Source organism: Panulirus ornatus, chromosome 14, assembly GCF_036320965.1.
Source record: "Panulirus ornatus isolate Po-2019 chromosome 14, ASM3632096v1, whole genome shotgun sequence".
Classification (NCBI taxonomy): Eukaryota; Metazoa; Arthropoda; class Malacostraca; order Decapoda; family Palinuridae; genus Panulirus; species Panulirus ornatus.
This window is the reverse complement of record NC_092237.1, coordinates 48,038,340-48,050,553: the sequence shown is the minus strand read 5'-3', so window position 1 is coordinate 48,050,553 and position 12,214 is coordinate 48,038,340. Positions and strand designations below refer to the sequence as shown.

General features: G+C 37.4%; 1 protein-coding gene across 1 annotated transcript in view; it reads left to right on the top strand.

Moving 5' to 3' along the window:
• LOC139753386 (solute carrier family 12 member 8) overlaps nt 1-11,934 on the top strand; it is a 120,123-nt gene extending 108,189 nt beyond the window's left edge. The window contains exons 13-14 of the mRNA XM_071669821.1: nt 5,846-6,024; nt 9,652-11,934. Of these exons, the coding sequence (XP_071525922.1) occupies nt 5,846-6,024; nt 9,652-9,817 (345 nt within the window). The 3' untranslated portion in view covers nt 9,818-11,934. The remainder of the gene's footprint in view (nt 1-5,845; nt 6,025-9,651) is intronic.
• The last annotated feature ends 280 nt before the right edge of the window (nt 11,935-12,214 follow it).

Sequence of the window (12,214 nt, the reverse complement as noted above, 5' to 3'; positions counted from 1 at the left end):
CCCATGTCAATCTCTGATCAAAAATCATGCTTAAACAATTTTCTCCTCTTTATGTGGAACAAGAAATGCCTCTCAGTAATGTATATGGAATTGCTGGTCTTTAGTTGATCTTGTAAAATGCACACCTTTAGCTTTTTGTTCAGAAACATCAAAACCACAGATATTTGCTCCAACATTACTCTTCAACAAATGTCAAACAACAGCTTCAGGTTATAATAACATATAAATGACAGCCAATTCATCAAAAAGGGATAAATTGACAACCTCTAGATTGGTGTCTACAACACTGTATATGGTAATAATGAAGCGTATAGTATAACACTAAACATACTGTTCTTCCATGTAAATTCTATTGAATAACCACCACCAACTATCACCTCTATTTTTCTGTCTTTCATGTACTGTTGAATAAAGTATACTAACTCAAAAAAAAAAGCCAATTTTGTGGAATAAATCTATGATACCATATCTCCGAGTTATTTCACAGGCTAGAACATGACTGTTGTATGATGATTAGCATATCTTTTCTGCAATTCACTTGATATTCATATTCAGGGATCTGTAATAGATAAATATTTTCTAAAACCATACTAGAATGGAGTAATACAATTATTTCTATCAACAAACCAATCTATTATAAATTGATTTTTTCCATGAATTTGCAGAGAATTAGTCTGTGCAGGTCTATAGCTTGAAGTAACGGTAAGTCTTTACCTGGCTTAAGAATGCCAAGAATAATGGATATCTTTCAACTATTTGAGAGTACACTAAGCATCCATCTTAGGTTTAACTAAGCTGATAAATATTTGAAGGTGGCTTTGGGTGGATGTTTTAACAGGTCATAGTGTACTTCATCCTCCCCTAGAGCAACAGAATCAGTGTCTGCCACAGTTTATACCATTTACTTTATAGAAATGGCTCATAATGGTCCTCTCTTCCTTATTAGAGGAAAAATAGGGGAGAGGTATCTCTGTCAAATTCAGTGGAACTCCCTATGTCTGCTGATGCTAGACACTGATGAGAAACTTTCAGGAAGAATATCAGCTACTGCAGAGGGGTTATTTATTTAAAGAAGTCGATGAATACAGCAAGGTAAAGACATAAGAGGGTACTTTCCAAACAATCTCTATGGTCTCTTTGAAACTTCTTCAGTTTTGGCACTGGAGATAATATCATCAACATACTTATCCAAAATCAAGATGTCCTCTTAGTTTCACTGATTTTTTTTTCAGATACTCTCAGACTAATTAATCTATTAAGCAAAAAGTAATTATCCCCAAATTTTCCATGGAACTAATGATTCTGGGTATTTGCTTTTGATTTTAGGGATACTATCCTCTGCCGCATGAAAAAAAAATAATCATATGCTTCTTCAACTACTGGTAATCAAAAGATTCATTGAATAATAATGTTCTAGTTTTATGTCCATCCCAATTACCCTTCTAAAGTTTCCACCAAGGAGGGCTATTTGGCAGAGAATATTCTGTCTTTTCAGTAAGATTGGAAAATGATCACTAATAAGAAGTATGTGAACAAATGACCATTTAAAATTTAGATAAATATCACCAAAACAAAGGGAAAGGTCATTTCCTGAAAGATTTCCAATGTGTAGTTTTGGTAAATAGGGCTACCATCACTTAGAATATGTCAAAGTTCAATAACCTTCCATTGAAGTCAACAAAGCAGAACAGGGCTTAGTTGTTCAATTCATAGGTCTTCAATATCAATTTGCATAAGCTCTCCTTCTGAAAGGGAATATAAGGAGCAGAAAGGAATTCCAGATTTCAGAATTATCAGTACTCTGAATGCTGTCAATTATAATGTTGTTCTCAAAGGAACAAGTCTGATTGATTTCTACTTTCTAAATAATGTCAGCTCCTCTTTCAGTCTTATTACCAGGTGTAGGGTTGGATGTATAAAACTTAGTCACATCCAAGGGTCAGGTTCTCCTTCCTACCCTGATTAAATGCAAACTAATGGTTTTTGGGGAGGTTTTGTTCAATAAATCTAAGATCTTCCATATGAGACTGTATTTTCATAGAGTTCCCCTCCTGAATACATGAAGAAAAACTGATTATTTTACAGAATTAAGAACTCCTTATTCTATGTAGTTCCTCTAACTTTGGTTTTGTCTGCTGACTTTACCACTTTAGGATAGTTCCTAGGCGGGATGAAAATCCCATGCCATCATCCAAGGGCTCCTTCTCCCTAATTAATCATGACCAATTGGTTCTGAAATATAGTCTTTATATTTTCTTTATTTTTCATGATGTCATTCTGAAGTAGAAGCAGGTGATTCTAGTCTCTCAGAGGCCACTGATGAGCATTCCTTGGGCATAGAACCAAAGCTCTTCAATGCAACATCAAAGGATATTTTGGGAAAGGTTTCATTTACATCTCTCCTTGCTTCTGCAAATTCTACTTTTTGGGGTATACAGAAGAAATTTGTTTTTCTCTTTTCAACTTGATGCAGTTTTTGTCACCAGATTTGTGTTTACCCACACAGTTACAACAAATACCAAATTACTTTTGTATATGCATGGATGTCTTTAAAGATTCCTGCAAAACCATATGTTTCAAATAATTGCTCTTCCCCTTGAGTAACCAAAGGCCATGACAAAAATTGGGCAAAAAGTTAGTTAGAAAGGATGAAGGATGTCAGGAATGGTTAAGTGTTAGGGTGGTGGTTAGTTGGAATAAAATAAGCGATGAGATGGTGAATGGTGGCAGTTTATAAAGGTTTAAATGGCTACTTGATGGCATAGAAAGTCAGGAGACAGGGTACCACAATTGTAGAGATCTCTCCCTGTACTGTACCAATTGGTAAGTATACCTTTCAGATAATCATGGTTGAGGACGAATCAAAGAGAATGCCAGAAATCATATACCTTTCATTCATTCCAGGACCTGAAAGCAACTTTTAGCAATATTTGTCACAAAATTATTCCATTCACCTTGGGTAGTGCAGTAGCCACCACTACATTACAATTAACTTTGGTGATGAGAGGGATTTCTTTTCCAATTTGTTCTGAGTTAAAAATCTGACTAATGAAGAAATATCCTCTCCATTTACAAAAGTGACAAGTAGTTGTCACCAATACAAAAGCCATGGTATCGCCCCAATATAAAAAGGTATTCAAGCACTGGGGACTCAGAACTATTGAAGTATCAGTTAGGACATTCAAATGGGGCACTTGATAAATTGTGGCTAATGCTAATAAGGAGGTATAATATTTACAAAAGTGCAGTAAGATAAAGCAAACTGAGCAGTTGTGTGGCTATAGGGAGAAGGATTGGAGATGTAAGGCAGATCCAGAGTTGTGGGAGTGTAGCTGTGATGGTCTGGAATATGAGTAAAGTGGTCAATGATAAGCTTCTGATCATGAAGAATTGAAAAAATGAGGACTTCTAACTCCTCCCCCCCAAAAAAAAACAGACACACAATCTGTGCAGAAGGATTTCAACTACTCCCTATGATGGATTTTGAAATCTGCTATATGAAGAACCTCAGCTTATGGATGAAAGGATGTCACAGTCTTATGGAAGGGATTTACACTACCAAGAAAAAAAAGTATGATTTGTTAGAGTCAAGCAAGCAGCAAGAACAGAGGTAAACTGCTGTAATTGAGAAACAGATCTCAAGCCAGATGATGTCAAAGTTTGGAGATTCAAAGTGCATGAAGCATGCAACAGATGTTTTTGTTCTTGGAATATATACAGTCCCCTCCTATGAAGCAGAATTGATGGTGATGTGAAAGGGATCACTGAAAATATCATTAGACAGTTGAGTCTCTGAAAGTAGTCAGATGCTGTATTATGAGAGGTACCCACTAAATGGTGTTTAGAAGAAGAAAGGTTAGCAAAAAGATTAAGAATTCTAGAGAAATTAAAGGAGAAATTCAGATTGTCACAGAAGCAAAGGCCCGAGAGGAGCACTGTTATTGCTGTAGCCCTCCCTCTAAACAGCAGCAAAGACAGGTGGATTCCTCAGATTCTTCACACCTTATACCAGATAGTAAAGGGCACAAGCTAGTTGAATTCTTTCAAGTTGCATTTAAAGGTTTACGATGAGAAACAGGAGAGAGAGAAAGAGAGAGTAAAAATGAGTTGTGTAGATGTACAGTGCTTGTCGGGAGATGACAGACTCCTTTGGAGTGATAAGTTCCTCATCAAAACTACACCCCTTTTCATCCACTGATAATGATACAACTTTGCCAAAGGAATTCACTCATGATGGTCTAGAATATGAGTAAAGTGGTCAATGATATGCTTCTGATCATTAAGAATTGAAAAAGTGAAGCCTCCACCACATGCAGGTGGAGTCCAGCACCCATAATATACATATCAAGAGAGAAACATGGAGTGTACCTAACTACAAGTACATAGAATGAGATTTTGTCATCATCATGGTGTGCATTGTTTACTGGATGACTTACTGCACATATCGTCTTCAGGCACACACATTACATAAATATCAATCCCGGGTGTATCTAGAACTGTTTCTGCCAGTCATCAAGGTTTTTCAATATTTCTGTGCTTATCCTTTGCAAATTTCTTATCTCACTTAAGGAGCCTTTCCAAGTATGAATATGTATATGTGTATATATGTATATGTCTGTGTATGTATATGTATGTATATGTTGAAATGTATAGGTTTGCACATGTGCGTGTGTGGGCTTTCATGTATATACATGTGTATATGAGTGGGTTGGGCCATTCTTTCATCTGTTTCCTGCACTTCCTCGCTAACACGGGAGACAGTGACTAAGTATAATAAATAAATAAATATAATCTGTTAGCATATTCAAAGGTATTACTGCAACATCAATTACTCTGTTTCTAATCGGAGAGAAGTTTTCACTGCAAACAAGTTTTTGATACCCTCAATTTTCTGCCAAGAGATTATCACATATCTCTTCCTTCTATGCTATGGGGTATGAGTTCTTTTGACTTATTATGTTGATCAATATGTTTCACTCCATCAGTTTTACGTTTGAAGTGCTTCTGAATTCTTTCTAATTTGTTAATTTCTCATTATTCAGATGGTGACCATATTATACAGCATTTCAAGTTAACTCTTTATTAATGAACAGTACAAAACATTTTCATATTCACCTTACTATCATGTACAGTATGATGAAAAATTCCATCATCACTCCACTCATTCTTTAAGCAAATAATGTGATTTCACTGAGAAAGTACCTACTTCAAAGAGAGAGAGATAAGTAATTGCACCGATGAAAGTTTTGTATGCAAGTCTTGAAGGGTACACAAATACCATACATTGTATGCAGGGCTAGAAGGGTACCAGACATACCATACAAGGCTCTCATAATTCAATATATAGCAATTAATATGATGCCCTGAGGTATTTATTGTGGAAGATTTACATTGTTTGACTGAGCTAAAGTTGGGAATGGTTATAGATAAAGCTTTGAGATCATATGCCCTTGAATTAACCCATTTAAATGAGGAGTAAAAGATTATGAATATGTGAATTATATCACTAAGCATTAAATGTGTCTCATGAATTCAGTGTGTTACTGGTTATTTCAAATCTTATTTTTACTGTTTGGTAAAGACTCATTTTCCTTTACAAAGATTGTTAATAATTTAGACTAGACTGCTGAAAATATGATAAAAAAGATAAAGTATACTTGAATTGTACAGTGAACTTAATTTTTCAAACCACCATTTCTTGAGCATATGAAACTTAATCTTACACCCCACTGTTTTCTAAGATAAACTGTGTAATTGATCCTTGTTGTTCATCATATACAGTGTACAATCCTTAGTACTGTTTTTTAAGTTACATCAATTAAATAACTCTGCCTGATAATTGCAGGTAGGTGTGAAGCTTGCAATGATGCTATGTGTTCATTGGGCATACGGCCTTGTCACCCTACTGACAATGCTTCTTCTGTATGTTTATATTGGACAAGCAGCACCTGGTGGCCCTCCTGGAATAGCCACAGAATTTGTCTTCCTCCGATGGCTCAAAAACAAGTTCCTTACTTGCATTGGGTATGTTAGTCTGGAGTTACCAATGTCATTGAATTTATTTGTTGAATTCCTATATGCAGATTATTAGCAGCCTAGAACTTATATTGGGCTTTTACCCTCTAGGTGCAACATGAAGGTATACCCACTCTGACATTAATGATAATCAAGCATGACAAGCAGATATATTCCATGGTCACTAGTAAAATTTTTCCCTGGAGGCAATGTGCTGGCATTTTCTCTCATCCTTTAAATCCCTACCATATGCCTGTACATGCTGCTATCTGTTCAGCTACTGCAGATATTCCTGGTTTGTTGGTGGCAGGCAGTGACAGCTGATGTAAGTAGGTACAGTATGTGAATTAAAGTTATTTTCGCAATTAATCTTGTTTCTGCAAGTTATACTCTGCATATGTAGTCAGTATTATATCATCTGTGACCTAATGTACCAATGCAAGCTTTATTTTTGTAAGAGCTGCTACAATGTATATATGTGTCGGTGCATATCATCCCAATCTTCATTTTTTATTAAGCAGACCACTTGAACAATGCTTTAAGAGATTTTTTCTGTTTGTAGACAATTTCTGGGTTATATTTCATATTCTTCTATTGGCAGATATGGGACTGTGATGACTGCTGCTCTGTTTGTCTACATTCAGTCAGCTGTTTGGTGCCATCTTAAAGTCAGGGCACAAGGAAAATATGTCAAAAGTTCATGATGAAAATGCAGTAGAAAATCTTATAAATCTCATTTTTTTGCTGAACAAATGACACGTTTTGTGAACTGACACTTAATCAGTTATGCACCCAAAGGATTAAACCAAGCTTATGTTGTAAGCCCTGCAATTACATTTTATGGGATGTGGAAAATGACAGGCTCTGTACCATCACTTCCCTGTGAAAGGGAGACAGTGCACTTTCATATTCTGACATGAAAGTGAAACAGAAAAGAAAATGCTAAGAAATGTTGATATTAAGAGGTATATGTGAAAGGATGGACTTTCAGAGAAGGGCAAATTCCTCCTAAAGAAGTTGAAACATTTTCAACTTAATTAGTGCAGTTTGGGGCAAGTGACCCACATGTTAAGTTGAAAATTTAGTTAAGACCTCTCACCATTTTATTGTCATAACATAAAACTTCAGATATATATAAAAAAAATCAGCATATATAAATAACTGGCATTAGAGATATAAATAGACTGATAAATAATTAAACATAAGTTTCTTAACTTTCTCATCATGATTATTATCTTTTGCAGTATATTACTGATTATTATTAGTGCAAACAGTCTACAATAATTTTCATTTACCATTTTCTAGTACTTTCTGGACAAGTGTAGTCTGTTTATATGTTTATACATATTCTTACTTCCAGCCCCAGGAGTCCCTTCCATCTTTAAACTTCTGCAGCACTCAGGAAGTTGGCCATGTCCACTGGGTGGGACCATAGGTCATGAAATGTAGTAATGTGTGTGCATTTATGTGGGTAGAGTGCTGGGCATCCGAGCCGTAAGGGTTCACTGTCTTCATTGTGGTTGTTACATCTTAGGCAAGTAGGGATCTACAATGTGTTGATTTGATGTTTATAGTAAGATAGAGATGGTTGGTAGCGACAGTGAAGACCGGAAAGTGTGACTTGTTTCTGCCCGGGAAATGTGTATCAAGTTGGGTGGAGTCCCAAACTGAGTTGAGAGAGCAATTGTTTTGTGCTTTTGGGTTGTTTCAGTGTGTATGTGTTTAATGAGTGTAATATCTCTTGGGATTGTATTGGGAAGATTTCTATTTCATTGTGTAGGCAGTGAGTGGTTATGGTTACAAGGCAGCCAGTGATTGTTCTGAATGCTCTAGTTTGTATGTTGTGCAGCTTTATTCATAAAAATAGGTATTTGCTTTTGAAAGGATGGAAGACCAGGCAGGTGAGGTGTGGTTTAGAGTAGAGCAGATGAGTTGTTTGTGGAAGATGTTAAGGGGGCTAAGTGATTCTTTTCATAATCCAAATCTGGTGCCAGTTAGTGTTCAGAGGGCATCTAGTTTGTGAGAGGCTTTTGTGTTGATGTTTCTGGTGTGGATAGTGAAGGTTCTTTCATGTCATACGTGATGCTCAACATTCATGGTGTTTTATTCAGTTGGTGTGATGAGTCAAGGTGAGTGGAGGGTGTAAGATGAGTTTATGTCTATCTGGAATTAAAAGAGTGACTGAAGACTTCTATGGAGATGCAGATGATCTGTTCTGGGTGAGCCATTGTTGTTCTTGGTGAGCCACTGTTGTAACTGTGTTATATAGTGCAGCATGATTGCTTTTCTACTGAGATGTCAGAGTGTTGTGATATGACTTTATATTGTGGTTTGCTAGAGGTAATGGGAGGATGCATAGGAAGAGATTGAGGAGAGTCAGATGGAGAACTACTCCTTGGGGAACTCCATAGTAGAGTTTGTCTTTGAGGTAAATCCATTGTCAGCAGGAGTGTAACTCTGTCTATCTATCTGTCTATATATATATTTTTTTTTTCACACACTTGATCACCATTTCCTGTGTCAGCAAGGTAGTGCCAGGAACAGAAGAAGAAAGACAACATCTGCTCACATCCATTCTCTAGCTGTCATGTGTAATGCAATAAAACTACAGCTCCCTATCCATAACCAAGCCGCACAGACCTTTGTGTCATTTACCCCTGTGATGCTTCACATGCCCTGGTTCAGTCCACTGATAGCATGTCGACCCCTGTATAACACATCATTCCAGTTCCTTCTATCCCTTTCACCCTCCTGCATGTTCATGCTCCAATCATGTGCTTGTCCAATCATTAAAAAAGAAGTAAAGAAGTGCTTTTATTATAAAGCATAAGAGAAATGGATGAAATAAATAGAATGACTGAGGATTTAGTTAATGCAGCCAGCATACATAAATTTAAAAAGTCGTATGATAATACAGAATTTTCAAGAGATGGGATCCAATTAGTGTAAAACTCCCTTCCCATATAGAACAAATAGGTAATTAAAAGCAGATAAATATACCTTACCTTCCTGCCCAAGGACACTTTCTGTGAGGGCTTTCATAAAGCAAAAGAAGCCAGCCACATCCACAGGAGAGCATAGATCAAGAAGTGCAGAGATTTTGTGATTGTCTTTGCAGGGTGTGTGCAGGACAACTGAGGATTATGTGTTTAGTCTAATCATTACAGGCATTGCAACTTGGGCATGAAGGGTCTTGTGATTATGTACTGAATTGATGTTTATGATGTTGGAGAGATGGGTGGTGTACAAAAGTGTAACTCATACGAGGCTGAACAGTGTAGTTTTATATGTTGATTATACTGTTAATGGACTTCGTCTACTTGAGATTACATTGCAAGTGAAGTCACTTTTGGTAAGGCTGCATTATCATCATTTGACAAAAAAAAGAGTACGGTCTCACCAAAGAACTTCTTGCTTTCAAAGAGTCCATCCCGTCCTTGTTACTGAGGGTAGTAAAGCCTTGGAAATGCAGGAGCCCTTATCCAGAGGCTCCTGCAATAACACCAGGACCCTTTCAGAAAGAGTCCCCAGAGTAATTAGGGATACAAAAATTTATGTTTTTGTTTTATGAATCTTACATCTCTAGGGCTTCAAATTCTAAGATGCACCTTTCTTTTATCCTCTAACCTTGAGCAGGCAGAGCCCAGCAGAATATGATCAAGTAGTAGTCACCCCTCTACACCCTGGAGTTGAGGTTACTGCCAACCAACTGACTGAAGAAAATGAAGATTTTGCAGCGAGGTCACGCTATCATCAAGCGACACCAGGGCAGGCACTGCCAGGCCTACCTGAACCCCAGTGATGTGACAGATGAATCACACAAGAAATTATATTAATCTCTTTTACCATCCCAGTGTAAAAAAGCAACATGCTTTTACTGTGTCTTTTGCTTCAAAATGGTCAAAATTGAAGTTTGGACATAGATATTCCGGGGACTGAGCTGCCAAATGCATAATTCTCATCCCCTTGCTAAGTCTCAGGGCACTGGAAGGTATAAAATGCATATCCACCGACTGCTCATCTCAGATTTCTGAGTGAATGATAAATATGCTATATGCCATACAGTATGCTACTTCCAACATCAGGAAGATGTGGACTCCTTTGGATTGTTTTTCCTCCAAGGTGACTTTTCACTTGCAGTGTAAACTTCATCTGCCAGACTCCAGTAACATCTATATATATAGAGTTATTGGATTACTTCTATAAGTGGTTACACAGTGTGTGAGAAGTTGCCTCCAATGAAGCTAAATCATCTTGTCAACGATCATCTCATCCCAAAGGAGTCCATAATTTCCCTGCTAGCTTCAAAGCTGCAGGAGCCCCATGAAAGGGGTTCTTTCGGATATATGAAAATGAAAATAAAAACCTTTACCTTTTCAGTACATTCCTGCCCCAGGGTCCCCTTCACTGGGGCTTCTGCAGCACTCAGGAAGTCAGCCACATCCATCAGACAGGACCACAGGTAAAGAGGTGTGGTGATGTTATGTGTGTTTGCCCTTGTGGGATGAGTAAAAGACAAATGAGTCTTCAGTGTGAAAGCTGCATCTTGGGCATGAGGGGTCATGTGATTTGTTGAATCAGTGTTTTTACTACTGATGTCCAGAACACAGACAAGGGTATCTTATATGTGCCTGGAGAGTGTAGTTTCAGATGGGAGTATGTCTGTGGGAGTGGTATTCAAGCATAAGCTGAGAGGGCAGTTATTTAGTGCTTATCAGGTCATTATGGTGTGTATGAGTTTTGTCAGTGTTGTGTTTATTGAGCAAGGGGAAATCTCTTGTTGAAGATTGAGGCAGGGGTAAGCTTTTTGTTTCTACTTGGAGGATGGTGGTTGGCTATGGAATGCTTCTTATGGTAGTGGTCTTGCACTGTTGCAGAGAAATGAGTGTCAGGCATTCTGAGGTAAGATTGTACTAAAATCAAATTTGCTCTAATGTGTATGTATTAAATGTTTGTGGTTGCTAATAAGCCACTGAGTGTTCTGAGTTCTCTGTTTTGTGTAATCTGCTGCTTTGTTATACTTACTTTATACAGAGTGGACAACTAGGATGGTGAGGCATAGTTAAGAATGGAGTGGGTGAATCATTTGCTGAGGGATACTAAGGGATTCTTCTTCTGGTCCAAATCTGATACCAGGAGTGTTTGGAGTGTTTACTTTGTTAGTGGCCTGTGTGTTGTTTGAAGTGTTGGGGAATGAATGTTGTGTTTGATATACATGAAGCCCCGTTTGGTTGGAGTTTTGCCGAGTGTGAGTGGTTGACCATATCAGGGTGATACAAGGATGAAGTTTGAATTTATATCTGTAAGAGCTTAAGAGAGTGAAGGTAGATTTCATGATTCAGATTTGGTTTTGAATGACAGTGTTTCTAGCTGAATGATGCAGTGTTGCAAGTTTGCTGTTGCTCCAGGTACTGTCAGGGTGCTGTGAAGTGATTGTAAATTCATCTGCTTATGACATACAGTAAGAGGAATTTCACACTAAGCTTTGTAAGAGGTGACATAGGAAGAGACTGAGATGGTAGAAGGAGCTGCTCATCAGGGAACTCCATTGTAAAGCTCAGGTTTTTGGAAATGAGACCTTTGTGAATTACTCTGACTTCATGGCCAACTATGAAGTTAGTTCAATCATTTTTGTCATTACTGTGGAGGTGGTGTCATGTAACCTTTGTGTGTGAGGATATGTCGCATGAGAACAAAGTGTTGAATGCTTTATTGATATTTATTGTCACATACTTTTCAGGAGAGGGGGTTACAGTAAGATAAAGCCATCCATGATGTGTTGTGTAAGGACTGTGTACAGTGTGACAATGAAGTGATAGGGTCTAAAGCCATGCTGTGGGTGAATGTGATATTTTGGATGACTGTTGTGGAGGAAGTTTTTAAGGAATTTTGATAGTGAAGACATTAATTTATATATATATATATATATATATATATATATATATATATATATATATATATATATATATATATATTTTTTTTTTTTTTTTTTTTTTTTTTTTTTTTATACTTTGTCGCTGTCTCCCGCGTTTGCGAGGTAGCGCAAGGAAACAGACGAAAGAAATGGCCCAACCCCCCCCCCCCATACACATGTACATACACATGTCCACACACGAGTATACATACCTACACAGCTTTCCATGGTCCACCCCAGACGCCTCACATGCCTTGATTCACTCCACTGACAGCACGTCAACCC